Source organism: Sminthopsis crassicaudata, chromosome 1 (assembly GCF_048593235.1).
Source record: "Sminthopsis crassicaudata isolate SCR6 chromosome 1, ASM4859323v1, whole genome shotgun sequence".
NCBI classification, from domain to species: Eukaryota; Metazoa; Chordata; class Mammalia; order Dasyuromorphia; family Dasyuridae; genus Sminthopsis; species Sminthopsis crassicaudata.
Window position 1 is genome coordinate 530,339,576 of NC_133617.1, and position 17,628 is coordinate 530,357,203.

At 33.2% G+C, this 17,628-nt stretch overlaps 1 protein-coding gene across 7 annotated transcripts in view; it reads right to left on the reverse strand.

Annotated features, from left to right (window-relative positions):
* PTPN3 (protein tyrosine phosphatase non-receptor type 3) overlaps positions 1-17,628 on the reverse strand; it is a 238,638-nt gene that overhangs the window by 61,046 nt on the left and 159,964 nt on the right. For all 7 annotated transcript variants that reach the window (XM_074281840.1, XM_074281839.1, XM_074281841.1 and 4 more), the window contains 2 exons: positions 8,168-8,302; positions 2,680-2,856 (listed from right to left, as the gene is read on the reverse strand). In XM_074281840.1, coding sequence (XP_074137941.1) covers positions 2,680-2,856; positions 8,168-8,302 — 312 coding nt within the window. The remainder of the gene's footprint in view (positions 1-2,679; positions 2,857-8,167; positions 8,303-17,628) is intronic.

A 17,628-nucleotide genomic window follows, 5' to 3' on the forward strand; every position in this document is an offset into this window, starting at 1 on the left:
GATATTTGTTTCATAATTATGTTCCCTACTACAGAGGGTTGATGGATTTAGGTTACAGAATAAGACATATATACACATAGACATACATGTGTTTTTGAGCAAATTCATTTTGCATATTTGTTTTGGGAAATTTGTGGTTTTTTTTTCTTTTTCAATAGGATAAGAAATGGGAAGGAGAAAAAATAGATTTTGTTAATTTTTTTTTCTAAATAGAGAAGTGGGAGTGGTGCTCCAAATGTGAAATGTTGCAAGTATTTTTGGATGAGATTACAGTATTATTAGCTTTACTTAACTTTTTTTTCCCCAAGAGACTTCTTACAAAGAATCTATAAATATTCGTAATGTAAAACAAAACATACAAATAAACATTCTAAAACAAAACAAAAAAGGAGGTAAACTAAGCTTTTAATTCTTTCTAGACACCAAGAGACTATATATAGTTAAGGTATAGTTAAGAAAAATAGATGATGATAATGTTAGCAAAAAGGTTATTTAAAGTAAAAAAAAAAAAAAGAAAAAAAGAAAAGAAAAGAAAAAGTAATGTCACCAGAAACCACAAAAGGCATTATTCAATCAGAATGGATATCACAAGGAAACTGAAATCTAGAATTTTATTTGTGTGACTGATATACACAGAAGGCAAGATAATATAACTCATAAGAAACTGATGGCAAGATTCTTAGCTCATAAGAAATAAGATGGCTAAATATATAGGAATGATCCTGAAGAATAGTAATATAAATTCAACAAGCATTCATTTAATCTATCTATCATTTTCTAGGAACTCAAAGCAGGCACTAGAAACATAAAAACAATTATATTTTACTAGTATTTTATGCTTATTATCTAGAACAGCTGAAGCTTTAAAAAACTTTTTTGCAGGCTAAATGAATTTGCTTAATTGTTTACTTTTGTTTTAGAAGGCAGGAACTAGGTCACTATACTCTGCATTATCGTGTTGTACCTGTTATATACATCAGGAAGGGTAGGCAATTGATCTATGGAATGGGAAGGGACCAGAAGCTATTACCATTAACATTGATAAAGGAACCCATCTCTCTGAAGCTTCCCGTCACCACTGTATAAAAGCTGAGCTAGCTTTTAAACTAGCTATTTCTATACTGAGCTATTTCTAACTAGCTCCATACTGCAGAGCTGGCTGCTCTGTCAAAGAAAGAAGAGGAGATTCAAGGGAAGACCTTTGCAATGCAAATCAAGGTTACCAAGGGAGTTTTGGTTCCAGGGTTAGCTTTTCCTGGGTGTCTGTGTGTCCCTGGGAAGACTACTGGGAATTTGGTTTAGACACGAGCTGTAGGAGGTCTTTATACACTAATTATATCAATAGAAGATAACAATAATGATGTTGTATTATATGATCAGGGACATGTACATCACTAAAAACCTTTTCTGATAAATAGTAAAAGAATAACAAAAGGCAGTTTTCAAAAGAAGAAATCTAAGCCATCAACAATTAAATGTAAAAATGACCTATAAATCACCAAATAAATGCAAATTAAAACAATTCTGAGGTCCCACCTCAAAACTGTCAGAATGGGAACGTAGACAAAAAATGAAAATGACAAATGTTAAAGGAGTTGTGGGAAAACAAGACATACTAATGCACAGATTATGGAAGTTTGGGTTGATCCATTTAGCTGGAAAGCAACTTGGAATTATGTCCAAAAAGTCAGTAAAATATGTATACCCTCTGGCCCAATGACAGCAATCCTGTATTTACACCCCAAAGAAACCAAAGAGGATAAAAATACACACACACACACACACACACACACACACACACACACACACACACACTTTTATTTAGAGCTGTTTGGGTTTTTTTTTTTTTTGGTAGTAGCAAAAAATTAGAAACTAAGAGGATAGATATCTATTAGAGAATGGGTAAATAAATTATTACATGAATGGAACTGAATAATTTTATTTAAAAACAGGACAGTTTCAAAGAAAACTGGGGAGACATATAAACTAATGTGGAGTGAAGCAAGTATAACCAGAATGATTTATACAATAACAGCATGATAAAGAAAAATAACTTGGAAAGACTTAGGAACTCTGGTTAATGCAATAACAAACAATTCCAAAGAATTAATGAAGCACTCTGCCCACCTCCTGTCAAAAAGATCAGGCACTCAGGATAAAGAATAAAACATATATTTTTTGACAGGGCCAATTCAACACCCTACTTTGTTTTACTGTTAAGTCTATTGGGAAGATGTCTCCTCCTCTCTCCTCTCCCTATCTTCTTCTATCCTTTCCTTTCCTTTCTTCCTTCCTCCATTCTTTCTTTTCTTCCTTTCTTCCTCCTTGCCTCTCTCATTCTCCTCCTCCCCCCCTTTTTTTGGTCTGTATGTTCAATCAGAGTGTAGAGAAGTAGGAGGAAGAAAATGGTTTAATAATAATAATAATAGGAACAAAACAAAAAGTCTTTTCTAAGCCCCTCCTTACTCTTTTAGTTGTATTCACAGGAACCTACAACTCAGAGATTGTAGTACCTTGACAGTGCCTGGAATATGGGACCCACTATATTATTGGTGTTCAGTTAAAAGTTAATTTTTAAGGACTTCCCAATCTTATAATTTCCCCCCCAATCTTATCACCTTTTGGGCTGAAACTCTAGCAAATCATTGTAGAGGTAAATGAATGAACACGGTTTCTTACTGTCTCTGTGGACTTCGGTTCTGCGAAAATTCTGAATCACTGTCTTTTGAGGATGGAGAGACCTTGTAGGTATAAAATACATCTTCTGTTTCTGTAATGTATGTTGTTTCACTTGCAAGATTATCTACAGATGAATGTCGTGGTTTTCTAATTTCATGACGTAACCTAGGACTTCGCCTAAAAGAAAAGAAATGAGTTAGTTAAATCAAATTCAACTTGAAGTTTTATTAAATATAAATGATGTTACTTTATAAGCTAACTTATTTGGATTAGAGACTCACCATGCCATTAGGTAGAAACAGCATTACATTAGGCAAAACAATGATATGGGAGCAGCTGGTTCCACAAGAATAATGTTGAGGAGGGAAAAAAAAAAAGCAGGAAGAAGAAGTGAAGACATAATGGGAGAAGCAAAGGAAAAAGAGAGGAAGAAAAAAAGAGGAGAAAAGAGAGAAGTCAGAGTGACAATGCTGGAAGGAACCTTAGATATCCCCAGGTTATAAATAAAAGAATTAAAATCTGAATCCAGGTATTGTGACTCTACATCACATTTAGTGTTCTTTCCACTATGTCACACTGTAGAGAGAAAGAAATAGAGGAGAAGGAAGGGGAAGAGAAGAATTAAGAAGAAGATAAAATAGAAGATAATAGAAAAGAAGAGGAAGAAGGGAAGAGGTGGAGAAGGATGGAGAGGAAAGATGTCAAGAAAACTGTATCCTTATGATCTTTTGAAGGATGTTTCTGTATCATTGGGATTATGTATTTATTGCCTTTTGGTGTGATATGACAGTTAGCAGTTAAGCAGAAAGACTACGCTGGAATGTCAAAATTCTGACATCAATCAGAAAGTTTCCTGAATATCTTGAAATGAGCCTGAAATGACAACCTTGACTAATAAACTTCATTTAGAGTATCCAACTAGGCCAATCCAAAATTAGGATGGATAGCCTAGGGGGAAAAGAAGCCCATTCCCTTAGATGACATTTTTTTTCCTTGGGGCTTGAGAAAATGCTAACAAGGCATGATACTTTTGAGAAGCTTGCCAGCTATCCAGTTGATGTCGAAAATAACATTTTTAGATATACTATTGATTACCTGAGATGTCCTACTGTTAAATCTATAAGAACAGCATTGAATCATGTTTCAAAAGGAAGGACATCACATTATTATAGATGGACTAAGATCTGGGCAACCCATGGAACAAAAACCTAGGAAGCATATTATAATTATAATGTCTGTTTTTATCACAAATATGCAACTAGTTCTGGAATCTCATCAGTGTGTACATTCTCTTCAGTGATGCATATCAAAGACCACCTAAACTTGCCTATGATTCACAAGTTTTATCTATGACTTGCCATGAGTTCTCCATAGAGGATTCATCCAAAGGCTGGAGGCTTCTTTCTATTTCTTCTGACAACATGAATGGATCATACAGGCTATCCACTGATTATCCATTATTCTTGCCACATAACCAGACCATCTGCTTTATTAATCATATATTTTTAAATGACACTTTTTATTCTAATTCTCCTCTGTAACCCCTTTTTATAATATATGTTGCACTCTGTTCACAACAACCATGTGTGTCTCTCTGTTCACCCTTCTTGGTGAAATTAATTTTTAATATCTTTGATGCATGAATAGAATGTTTTCAGAAAAACTTTATATAAACAATAAAGCAGGCATATAAATCAGTAATAGTGTTTGATTACTTTTTTTTTTTGGCATTAATAAGTTCCAAAAAAATAAATAAATAACAACGAAGAGCTTAGAACCTGCCACCACAGTGAAAAAGACAGTTGCTAGGGTTAAGAGGAAAAACATTCTTGAGAAGTTCCAAGAAAACTCAGTAGAGCTGAAGTTCCTAGAGATTGGTGAGTACTATTTTGTCACAATTTTTCTCCTGATGGTTTGTGAAGTATTATCTGTTGCTAAAAGTACTGAGTAGGGGTCCACTTGGCCCCATCTTATTTAGGATTAAAAGGAACACTATACTCATACAAATATGTGTTTAATAATTTTCTACATCTTTACCACAGGAAAAAAAACCCCTCCAATATGAAAAAAGTATAAGATTTTTTTTCTATGCCTTTAAGATTTCCCCTTCCTTCAGATATCTTATAAATCAATCTTTTCAGATCCAATCAAAACTGTGTAACTTCCAACATGGATCTCCTGTATGTGCACTATATATAGATCTAGCTGATTTTTCCATCTTTTATCTCTGAAATGTCATCCATATCTCCTCTGTTCACCCACCTGGAATTAATATGTTAAGAAGCCAAATATAGTGGCTTTATTGCTTTTAAGATTGTTTTTTTTAAAGTGCATTATTAAAATCTTTGCAAATTTTTTCAAGATTTCTTCACACTGATATCCTTGGGATGATTTTGCTTAGTTAGATCTCTTGCCAAGCTCTATAAAACTAGTGCTGTTTTTTCACTGTTTCCCTCTGGTTTATGAGGCAATACCATTCATTCTTCCATCATCCTTCTCCAGAAAATCTTATAAACAAATTGATCACCTAAACCAGCCTTAGACTTCATTACCATCTTTCTTTGATATATAAAGTCAAATATTTACCGATTAAAGCATTTTGAGCTATCTTTTGGTCTCTTCATTATGGCAACTGATTTATTTCAGTAAAAATATTTTATGATATTGTAGACTGTATGTTCTTTTTTCCACCCACATTCTATTTTTCACCATCAGTAACTTGTTTAAAATAGGTCAGGATGGAATAATGTTAATAAAATGTTCTATCTTTTTCTCATTTTTATTCTTTCTTTAAGCTCTGTACTAATTTTGATCTTTATTCTAATAAGACGATGGTTTGACTATAAACAGACAGCTGATTCAGTAATGACTATCACATAAGTAAATCATTTCCTGTCTGCTAAAATATAATCAATTTCATTTTTGTGATATTATTCAGTGTTTGTCATATCCCATGCCCATCTAGTCTTTTTTTATAGAAAGTATTCATGATATACAAGTGTGAGACTTATGTAGTCTTTTTAGTTTCAGTCATTCTTTTTCCTAAGCCAAATTTTCTAAGCTTTCTTGTCAGTTTTACTTATTTTCATTGTTCTTTAAAAATCACTGAGTTAATGTGACTTAGAGGATCTTATTAATTTCTTCATTCACCTTCTCTACTTCTCCATCCTCTGTAGTAGAAGCTGGCTTATAAATCTATTATTATTTTCATGGTGATTCTTTTGGAAACATTTCAGAGTGCTGCAAAATGAGCTAATCAAACATCCCATGAAATAATAATTCCTATTTCCTTTAGGTAAATGATTAAAATACTACTCTGACAATTTTGCTTACTCCCCAAGGAGAACCTGTGGACCATCTTTCTATATAGCTGCAACTTCCTTCTTTCTTTTGGTTTTGTTTATAACAAGACGGTAAAGATTAGCACTTATTAATTTCCTCCAGTAAAATGTCCACTCATGGGCCACTGGACAAAGATCTACAAACAGTTAAATTTAGAAATGGTCTAAAAATGGTGATTCTCAGCATCCTGTGTTCCTTTCTCTGCTGCCTTGCTGCCATGAACATAGAAGTGGGAGGTAAATGCACAGGGCTAAGACCATTTTGTATTTTTCCTTCTTTTGTGAACTACTATGGCCAAAGAATTTATTACCACATAATCAGCCTACTGGCCTCTGGATTTAATTAAGCTGATCTTTAGAAAAGCAGAATCAATCTGTTTACAGGGTCATATTTAAAAGCCTTTCTGGCATGGTAAATCAGCTAGAGCTTGTGGTCTGCTAACAGAGCCTTTTATACCTCCATATATTACCTCCAAACCAAAATAAGCCATCAGAATCACACTTTTTGGAAAAAAAATATCTGCACATTTAATTAAAAAAAACTTGAATACAGAAATAGTGCAAAATAGTGGCCAGAATCTGAAAGACATGGCCCAAGCCTTCTCTCTCATATATACCCAACAAGTTATTTAGTCTCTTAGTGCCACAAGCCAACTCTCAAAGTCTAGAAGTCACATGGCTTATTTATAATGGTAGAGAAAGAGTATGTAATGGTACATACTAGGAGTACCCTACACTGATGAAACCATTTTTTTAAAAATAGTTTTGTTGAGGTTGCTTGATGACATTCCCAAGAGAAGAATGCATCAGCTATACTGTATGGCCTTTGTGAAATCTATTTTGGTTGCTAAGAGCCCTTTTAAAATTTTTGGCTCTGTTCTGAATAGCTGATTTGCCCTGTACATGACCTCTAGATGAGAATTATTACTGTACTTACTAATTTTACCTCTTCTAAGCTTCAAGGTGTAAACTTCTAACCAGTTATTAGATATCTGGCATTGGTGAACAAGTCTGCTTTATTCCATCACTTTACAGCTTCCTAGACTGTCAATCAACTCCTTTAAGGGAGGATTATTAAGATTATTTCTTGGCTGAAATAATCCTTTTTAGTTTAACTTTATGAAAAACTTTATGCTCCTCTTTCCCTGAATTTTCACCCATCCCTTCAACCCTTCCACCCCCATGCAACCACTACTATGTATTTTCTGAATTATTTTGGTTACCTTTTTCTGGGTGATGTTTGATTTTTGTTGTTGTTGTTCTTTTAATCTTTTATTTTAGTTCCTCCAAAACTTTGAATTATGGAGTGCAATCATCTCAGAAGAGCTAAAATTATAAACAATCTGAAGGGTGATGGAAAGGTTTTGGTGGGTAGAAGCAGGCTTTGTAGCATGTTACCCATAATGACTTGCGTGCAAGAAGTAAAGGAAAAGATATGAATGATGAGAAAAGGAGGTGGGCTAGTCATATAGCAAGAAGAATGGATGACCTGAATGAGACATTGGTACCCTTAGGGTATTATTACTCACAGTTAAATAGCGCTTTAAGGTTTTCTCACAACCCTGTGTGGTAGGGAAAATAAAAACAGAAGAAAAGGAAGGCTTCTAGTAATTGGATAGCTCTTCTACTGATGATTTATGGGAAAATGTGGATGAAAAGTATACAAGATGAAAAGGGACAAAGGTATTGTAATCTATGTATTTCAGGTATAGATGGATCATGAGTGACAATTTTTTTTTTACAACAGGTTAATATTTTTCATTTAATTTCTCTCTCTTTTTTCTTTACAGTGCCCCACCTTTCTGTTATTCAGCAACATTTAGGCTTCATGTCTATAGAAAATTACCTACAAAAGCTCTCAGATACTTTTCCTGGGCTTTAAAGAGCAACTCCAAGATCGTCATTCTAGGAATATTATCTCCAGATCTCCCTAAATCCATTGCCACCACTGAAAGCCATATTTTACACTAGTATTATATAATTAGTTATTTTAAACATTTCAGACAACTATTCTATGTGTTAACTTAAAAGAAAATAAAATTTTATTGCTAGGAATGTTAAAGTTCAGTCCTTTTCTTTAGATGAGCTTGAATTTTGAAAAGAAATACATGTTCACTTATGGATAGCAAGTGAAAGAAATGACTTACCAGTTGGGAGTAACTGGAGGAGATCGAGAAGGAAGACTTTTGGTTTCTAAATGGTCTACTGATAAAGATCTCCTCTTGGTTGGATTCCATACCATCCCACCTATCACCTTCTTGCAGTATTGGTTATTTAAAGACCTAAAAAACAGATGCATTTATAATTTTTATGAAGACAGCATGTAAATTAGTGGTATCTATGAAAGAACATGTGCTATCAATGGAAGCATTTCACCATTTAAGAAGGGCAGACTTTGTCTCAAAAACTACATCTCTGACTTTTCCATATTTTATTTCTTCAGCAATTCCACACACGTGATTCAGATTTTTAAATCAGCCTTTATTATTATATAAAAGAATTTGATATTATGATCAAATGGTTAAAAATCGTAAGTTCAATTTTACATAGCCTAGTTCAAATGTAGCTTTAGCTTTAAAGGAAAGGTAGGTATTCAATGGTATTTTCAGAATTCCTTATTTTCATTTGCTCTTTATGTAAATCCTAATAAAATTACAGCAGGACAGTTAGGTGGCACAGTAGATACAGCACTACCCTTGAAGTCAGGAGAATCTGAGTTCAAATCTGGCCTCAGACACTTAACACTTCTTAGCTGTATGACCCTAGGCAAGTCACTTAATCCCAACTGCCTTAGCAATAAATAAATAAATAAATAAAGATAAATAAAATTATAGTTCTTCATACCAGCTTCATACCAATTTACACTTTATGTCTGGTCAAGTTGCTATTGATAATCCCATTAAGTTATTGGGGAAAATAAAACAATTAAAAAAAAACCCTAAACTCTACAACAAATCTCAAAAAAAATCCAACATTGTTCCTTTCTCTGTAAAATCCTAGTTTATCTTTTTGGAGTTTCTGATTCTACTGTTTTCCCCTTCCTTCCCAATTCCCCATCTAGCCATCTTCTCAACAACTGACTGCAACTCCACTAGATTTCATATTCTCAGTCTAGTCCTTGCTCAAGATATTGTTCAAATAATTATACTGTATTAGCATCTCCTGTTTCCTCTCCATGGGTCTCCTAGGCCCCCATTAGCAATTCTAAGAGATTTAAGAGGCTCTGGCTCTACTGCTTTAAATCAGTGTGTACTCAATTCTCTCTACTTTGTTCTTTCTCTTCATATCTAAAAGAGATTTCTAAAAATCTCCTGCCCCTTCTTCACTTTCCCAAGGGTTCATTAGTTCACTTTATACTGTTTCTCCCTCCCAAACCAGATATGTGCTTGGTCTAATTGTGGGCTGCAAAGGACCAGGCACTAGAATCATAGTGTACCCTATAAAAGGTATTCAAACTGAGGTGAGAGGGTGTGGGTCTATGAGTGTGCCCATGAATGACTGTGATGGAAAACAGAAGTATCTAACACCCTAAGGTAAGAACTAGATTAAAATGTAACTGGGAAATATTTAACAAATAAATAAAAAAAACCCAATAAATTATAGAAAAACATTTATAGCAAACACAGATAACATGTTAAAAGTATGTCAATGTATAGTTTATAGGGGTCCTTATGTATGTCCCCTGTTTCTGTAAAGACAAAATATAACCATGCATCTAGGATCACTGAGCCCATCATTTCTTATAGCACAGTAATATTCCTTCACAATCATATATCACAACTTGTTCAGTTATTTCCCAATTAAAGTGTATCCCTGAGATTTCTCGTTTCTTGCCACCATAAAGAGAGCTAGTATAAATACTTTAAAATATATATATATATTCTTTTCCTTTTTCCTTAATGATCTGTGGAAACAGACCTAATAGTGGTATTTCTAGGTCAAAGGGTACAGCTAGTTTAATAACTCTTTGGGCATAATTCCAAATAACTTTCCCAAAACAGGTGGATCTGTTTACAATTTCAGGGTGGGAATTGATGGGAGAAAAAAAAGGGAATTTACATGATAAGTTTGTTGTGTATTTGAAAGGAATAGCAAGTTTTACATAGTAGAACTGCAGTTTCTTGTACAGTCATCTTTTTTTTGCTGAGGCAATTGGGGTTAAGTGACTTGCCCAGGATTGCAGAGGTAGGAACTGTTAAGTCTCTGAGATCAGATTTGAACTCAGGTCCTCCTGACTTCAGGGCTGGTGCTCTATGTACTGTGCCACCAGCTGCTCTCATCTTTCTTTTTTATTGTATTGTTAACAGACATGCTTGCTTTATCCCATAAATTAAAAAATAATTTAAATTAGAAAAAAAATCAATATATCATGCTGTTTTTTTTTTCTTTTTAAAAATAGTCTTTCAAAGGAGGGAAAGTTTGTGAGTATTAATCTGAGGGAGCAGATCTATATATGTTAAATGACCAAAAGATAAATATAAAAGACATAAAAGCAGCACTAAAAAAATTTTTTTAAAAGGCTAATGCCTTACAAACTTGTAAAGGCACTTAATCTTTGCTGAATTGAATTAGATGACTCATTCACTAAGGTTCACTATAGTTTGGACATTAAAATCAGGTAAACACAAGGACTGAGGGACACTAAAGAGAGGCAAGGTCTAGAGTTGGCTCCAGTGCTGGTCAATAAACAACATGATGTCAAGATTGATACAGGACACTCCTATCTATTGCCTTCACTTGTTCTGTGGATGTATGTATATATATACACTTTTATATATATATATATATACATATATGTATATATATATGTATATATACATACACTTGTATATATATATGTATATATATATGTATATGTGTATGTATGTATGTATATATATATACATACATACATACACATATACATATATATATACATATATATATATAACTTTACATCTGGATTCACGCCCCACTCTCATATCTGCTATTCTATCTAGTTTCAATTCCCTGGGAAAAGATGGCCCTCCCAGGTTAACCTCATCATGTCTAATCTCAACATCAATCAAGCTTTGACTGACACCTCCTCTCTTTGCCTCTTATCCAACTGGAGGGTGAATGGTGAAGTCCCAAACTCTTCTCAATGCCTTTCTTTATGGAGGGTAGAAACTGGACTTTTTGGGTTTATTCCATTCTGCAATTGCTTTCCTACTTGATTTCAACTGCACAGACCAAGATGACCCTGTGCCAGAAACTCCTGGTTTCTGGTCTTCCTTCATCATCCTGCCCCTTTCCTGCCTCCTTTTATATATTGTCCTTCCCCAAATAAATTATAAGCTCCTTAAGGGTAAGTCTGTCTTTCTTTTTATTGATATATTGATTTAATTGATATATTGATCTACTTAGCACTGTGCTTGGAGCATAACAGGCACTTAAAACTTACTAGATTGGCTTAGATTCCAACAACCTTCAAACTACAAAAGTTTTTGTCATCTCTGCTCTCATTACTCTCAATAATAACCCAAACTACAATATGGTTGCAGATATTCTGGGTTTAATTCATCCTAGCTCCTTTCTAAGATCCTCCTTACAGCATTCCAGTAAATATTTGCAACAGTAATGACAATAAATATACTTTTCACATTTGAGACAGTTTACAATTTACAAGCATTTTTTTCTCACTGATTCTGTGAAGCAGATGGTCTGTTAACACCCCCATTTTACAAATGAAGAAACTGAACCTCAGGATTGCTTTAATCAGGGCAGGTAAGTGGTGCTATAGTACACAGAGTGCTAGATTTAGAATCAGGCTGATTCATTTTTCTGAGTTCAAATCTGGCCTCAGACCCTGGACAAGTCCCTTGATTCTGTTTGCCTCAGGTTCCTCTAAAATGAGCTAAAGAAGGAAATGGCAAATTACTCCATGTTTTTTCCAAGAAAATCCCAAATGGGCTCATGAAGAGTTGGACCTGACTGAAGGACTCAACTATGAGTTATTCTTGTCAATTCCCTTGAAGTCACTGTCGATTAGCAAAGTGCCTGTCATATAGGAGGCTCTTAAATGTTTGACTGATGAATAGGAAGGAGGATGGCTCTTTTTTATGTACATCCCTGGTTTATCCTTTTGGAGGTTTCTAATTAAAATAATGGTTTTATGGGAAAATTGATAGTCTCTAGCATTTTTTCTTATACATTTTAACTATCTATACATTAAAAAAAAATCTCAGCCTCTTCACCTCTTCATTCACAAATTTTAGGGACTATAAAATCAGCTTGATATCTTTTTGTCTGGGGTGGTTATTAAGAAATATTTATATCTACTTAATTTGTGCAGTTAATAAAGAACAGCCTAGTGTAATGCATAGAGGACTGTATGTCCTGGAGCTGGACTACGTGTCCTTTGGACAAAGTTCCAAATTGTTCTCCAGAATTGTTGGATCAATTAACAACTCTACCAACAATGCATTAATGTCCCAGTTTTCCCACATTTCCAATACTTATCATTTTCTTTTCCTGTTATCTTAACAAATCTGAACTGGTACCACAAAATTGTTTTAATTTGCATTTCATAATAATGATTTAGAACATTTTTTCATATGACTATAGATGGCTTGAATTTTTTCATATGAAAATTGTCTATTCATATCCTTTAATGATTTATCAATTTTGGAATGACTTGTATTCTTATAAATTTGACTGAATTCTCTATTTTTTTTAGAAATTTTTAGAAATAATTTTTTCAGAAACACTGACTGTAAAAACTTTTCCCCAGCTTTCTATTTCCCTTCTAATCTTAGCCACATTAATTTTGTTTGTGCAAAATCTTTTTTATTTTAATGTAATCAAGATTATTCATTTTGCATTTCATAATGTTCTCTAGTTCTCTTTGGTCATAAATTTTTCCCTTCTCCAAAGATCTGAGATAAAGTATTCTTGCTTTCCTAATTTACTTATAGTATCACCCTTTATGACTAAATCATATATCCATTTTGACCTTATTTTGGTATGGAGTGTGAGATGTAGGTCTTTGCTGAATTTCTCACATACTATTTTCCAGTTTTCCCAGAAATTTTTGTGAAATAGTGAGTTCTTATCCCAGCTGGAGTCTGGGGAATCACCAAACATTAGATTGTGGTAGCCATTGATTATTGTGTCTTGTATACCTAACCTATTCCACTGATTCACCAGTCTATTTCTAAGCCAGTACCAAATGATTTTGAAGACTCATGCTTCATAATGGAATTTTAGCTCTGGTCCTACTAAGCCACTATCCTTTGGAATTTTTTTCATTAATTCCTTTGATATTCTTGATCTTTTCTTTTTGCAGATGCATTTTAAATTTTTTTTAACACTGTAAAATAATGTTTTAGCAGTCTGGTATGGCACTGAATAAGTAGGCTAATTTAAGAAGAATGGTCTTTTTTTTTATTAATGCTTGGCTGACTTATGAGCACTTGATATTTTTCCAATTGTTTATATTTGACTTTATTTGTGTGAAAAATGTTTTGTAATTATTCTATATAGTTCCTGCGTTTGTCTTGGCAGGTTGACACCTAAATATTTTATTTTGTCTACAGTTATTTTAAAATGGAATTTTCTATTTCTATCTCTTGCTGTTGTGCTTTTTGGTAATATACATAAATGCTGATTATTTATGTGGATTTATTTTATAACTCACAACTTTGCTAAAGATGTTAATTGCTTCAGGTAGTTTTTTTTGTTTGATCCTCTAGGATTCTCTAATGATACCATCATATCATCTGCAAAGAATGATAATTTTATCACCTCATTGACAACACTAATTCTTTTTTAGTATATTTCCAGTGCAATATTGAATAACAGTAGTGATCTTATTGGGAATACATTTAGCATCTTCCTATTATGTATAATTCTTGTTGATGGTTTTAGATAGATGCTGCTTATCATTTTAAGGGAAACTACATTTATTTCTATGCTTTCTAATGTTTTTAATAGGACCAGGTGCTGTATTTTGTCAAAAGTTTTTCTGCACCTATTGAGATTATCATATAATTTCTGTTATTTTTGTTATTGACAGTCAATCATGCCAATAGTTTTCCTTATATAGAACCAGCCCTGAACTCCTGGTATAAATCCCACTTGGACATAGTATATTATCTTGTTGATAAATTGTTGTAATCTCTTTGCTAATATTTTATTTTTTTAATTTGCATTAATATTTATTAGAGAGATTGGTCTATAAATTTCTTTCTCTGTTTTTTTGGCTCTTCCTGGTTTAAGTAAAAGCACCATATTTATATCATAAAAAATTTTTTTCAGGACTTTGACTATTTTTTATTGATTTTTTAAAATGGTTTTTAAAATATTTGATAAAATTCACTTGTAAAGCTATCTGGCCCAGGAAATTTTTTTTTAGGGAGTTCATTGATGACTTCTTAGCACCTTCTGTTAACCTGAGCAATTTATATTTCTGTAAATATTCATCCATTTCAATTAGATCGTCAGATTTGTTGGCATACATTTGGGCAAAACAGCTCCTAATTGTTGCTTTAATTTCTTTTTCATTGGGGTAAGTTCCCCCTTTTACATTTCTGATGCTAGTAATTTGGTTTTCTTCTTTTCTTTTTCTAGTCAAATTAACCAAAGATTTATCAATTGTGTTGGGTTTTTCCATAAAACCAACTCTTTATTTTATTCCTTTAAATTCAATAGTTTTCTTTCAATTTTATTAATCTCTCCTCTGAATTTTCAGAATTTCTAATTTGGTATTTACTGAAGATTTTAATTTATTCTTTTTTCTAGCTTTTTTTAGTTGCATGCCCAATTCATTGATCTTCTCTTTCTCTATTTTATTCATGTAAGTATTTAGAGATATAAAATTTTCCCTAAGAATTGATTGACTGCATCCCATAAGTTTTGATATTGTCTCATTACTAACATTCTCTTGGATGAAATAATCGATTGTTTCTGTTTATTGTTTGACCTAGTCATTATTTAGGATTGGATTATTTAACTTCCAATGGGTTTTTAGTATATCTTTCCCTAGCCCTTTATTGAATGTAATTTTTATGGCACTATGATCTGAAATAGATGCATTTACTATTTCTTTCCTTCTGCATTTGACTGTGTGGTTTTTATGCCCTAATACTTGGTCAATTTTTGTGTAGTTACCATATACCCCTGAGAAAAAGGCATATTCCTTTCTATACACATTCTTTTTTCTCCAGAGTTTATCATACATAAGTTTTCTAAAATTCTATTAACTCTCTAATTTCTTTCTTGTTTACTTTATATTAGATTTATCTGATTCTGAGAAAGGAAGGTTGAGGTCCCCCACTAGTATAGTTTTGCTGTCTATTTCTTCCTTTAACGGACTTAATTTCTCCTCTAAGAATTTGGATGCTGTTTCACCTGGTGATTATATATTTAATATTGATATTACTTCATCATTTATGATACCTTTTCACAAGATGTAGCTTCTTTCCTTATCTCTTTTAATCAGATCTTTTTTTTTCTTTTTTTTTTTTTTGCTTTGTATGAGATCAAAATTGCTTCTTCTGATTTTTTTGCTTCAACTGAAGCATAATATATTCTGGTGCAATCTTTTCTCTTTACTCTGTGTGCATCTCTGTTTCAAATATATTTCTTGTAAACAGCATATTGTAGGATTCTGTTTTTTAATCTACTCTGCTATTCACTTCCATTTTATGGAAGTTCATCCCATTCATATACAGTTATGATTACCAGCTGTGTATTTCCCTCCATCCTATTTTCTCCTCTGGATATACTTATTTCCTCTTTCCACCCTGTTCCTCTTCACTAGTATTTTGCTTCTGACCAACCATTCCCTCAACCTGCCCTCCTTTCTATCACTCCTCCTCCTTTCTCTTATCTCTTTCTCCTAGTGTTTCTGCCCTCCCTTCTATGTAATACCTTTCTTTTCTTTACCCTTTCTCTTCCAACTCCTCTATAGGGGAAGATAAATTTCTACACCCAACTGAGAGTGTCTGTTATTCCCTCTATAAGCCCAAACCAATGAGATTAAGTTTCAGAAAATATTCACCCCTCTCCTATAATAGATCTTTTGTTCTTCATGTGGTCTAATTTATCCCGTTCCTCCCCTTTCTTCTACTCCTAGTACAATCATTATCCCACACCTTAATGTCTGTTTCTTTAATATCATCACATCTGAATCAATTTATACCCATACCCTCTATTTATGTATGCCCCCTCTAACTGCCTTAATAAAAGATACAGTTCTCAAGAGTTACAAGTATCATCTTCCCATGTAGGGATATAAACAGTTTAACCTTTAACTAATGTTTCCCCCCCCCCCTTTCTTGTTTACCTTTCTATGTTTCTTTTGAGTCCTATATTTATAGGTCAAGTTTCCTGTTTAATGCTGGTCTTTTCAATATAAATGATTGAAAGTTCTTTACTTCATTGTAGGTCCATCTCCTCCACTAAAAGATGATGCTCAATCTTGCTGGATAGTTGATTCTTGGTTGTAACCCCAGGTACTTTGCTTTCCAGAATATGGTATTCCAAGTCCTCTGATCCTTTATTGTAGAAGCTGCCAAATCCTGGGTAATCCTGGGACTCCTTGATACTTGAATTATTTTTTTCTGGCAGCCTTTAGGTTTTTTTTTCCCCTTGAAATTGTAATTCTGGAGTTTTGCAACAATGTTTCTTGAGGTTTTTCTTGTGGAATCTCTTTCTGGAGGTAATTGATGGATTCTTTCAATGACTATTTTGCCCTGTGGTTCTAATATATCAAGGCAGTTTTCCTTGGTGATCTGTTGAAGAATGCTATCCAGACTTTTTTTTTTTTGGTCATGGTCTTCAGATAAAACAATAATTTTTAAGTTGTCTCTCCTGTATCTGTTTTTCCAAGAAAGTATTTTACATTTTCTTACATTTCTCCATTCTTTTTAGTTTGTATAACTGATTCTTGATATTTCTTAGAATCTTTTAGCTTCCATTTACCTGGTTTTAGTTTTTAATATATGATTTTTTTTCAGTTAGTGTTCATATCTTCTTTTCAATTTAATTAATTCTTTTAAAAATATATTGTTTTCTTCAATTGTTTTTTCTTTTCTTTTTTCTTTTTTTGTAGTTATCTTATTGTATTTTTCTAAGGAATTGATTTCTTCAGTAATTTTTTTTGTGTTTGACCAATTGCATTTTTCAAAGAATTGTTTCTTTTTCCAAGCTGATGACTCTCTCTTGCATACTTCTCATTTCTTTTCCTAATTTGTGTTCTACCTCCTCTCTTATTTGGTTTCTAAAATCCTTTGTGAGCTCTTCCAAGAAGCCTCTCTGGATTTGAGAACAATTCATATCTCCTTTTGAAGTTTTGCATATGGGCATTTTGTACTCATCTGAGTTGATGTTTTGGTTTTCCCTGTCATTGTAGTAGCTCTCTATAGTTAAGTAGTTTCTATAGTTCTTTTCTATTTCTTGCTCACTTTCTTCCTTTTTCCTATTTCATGATTCTTAAATTCAAGTTTTGCTTCTGGGAAACAGAGAGAGCTATCCTAAGCTTCTTATGTAGCTTTGAGTCTTGGCCTTGAGCATAGGAGCCCCAGGTATTTGGTATCTTGTTTACAACATGGGGTAGTCTGAATTCATCCCTCCTGCTGTTGCCCAG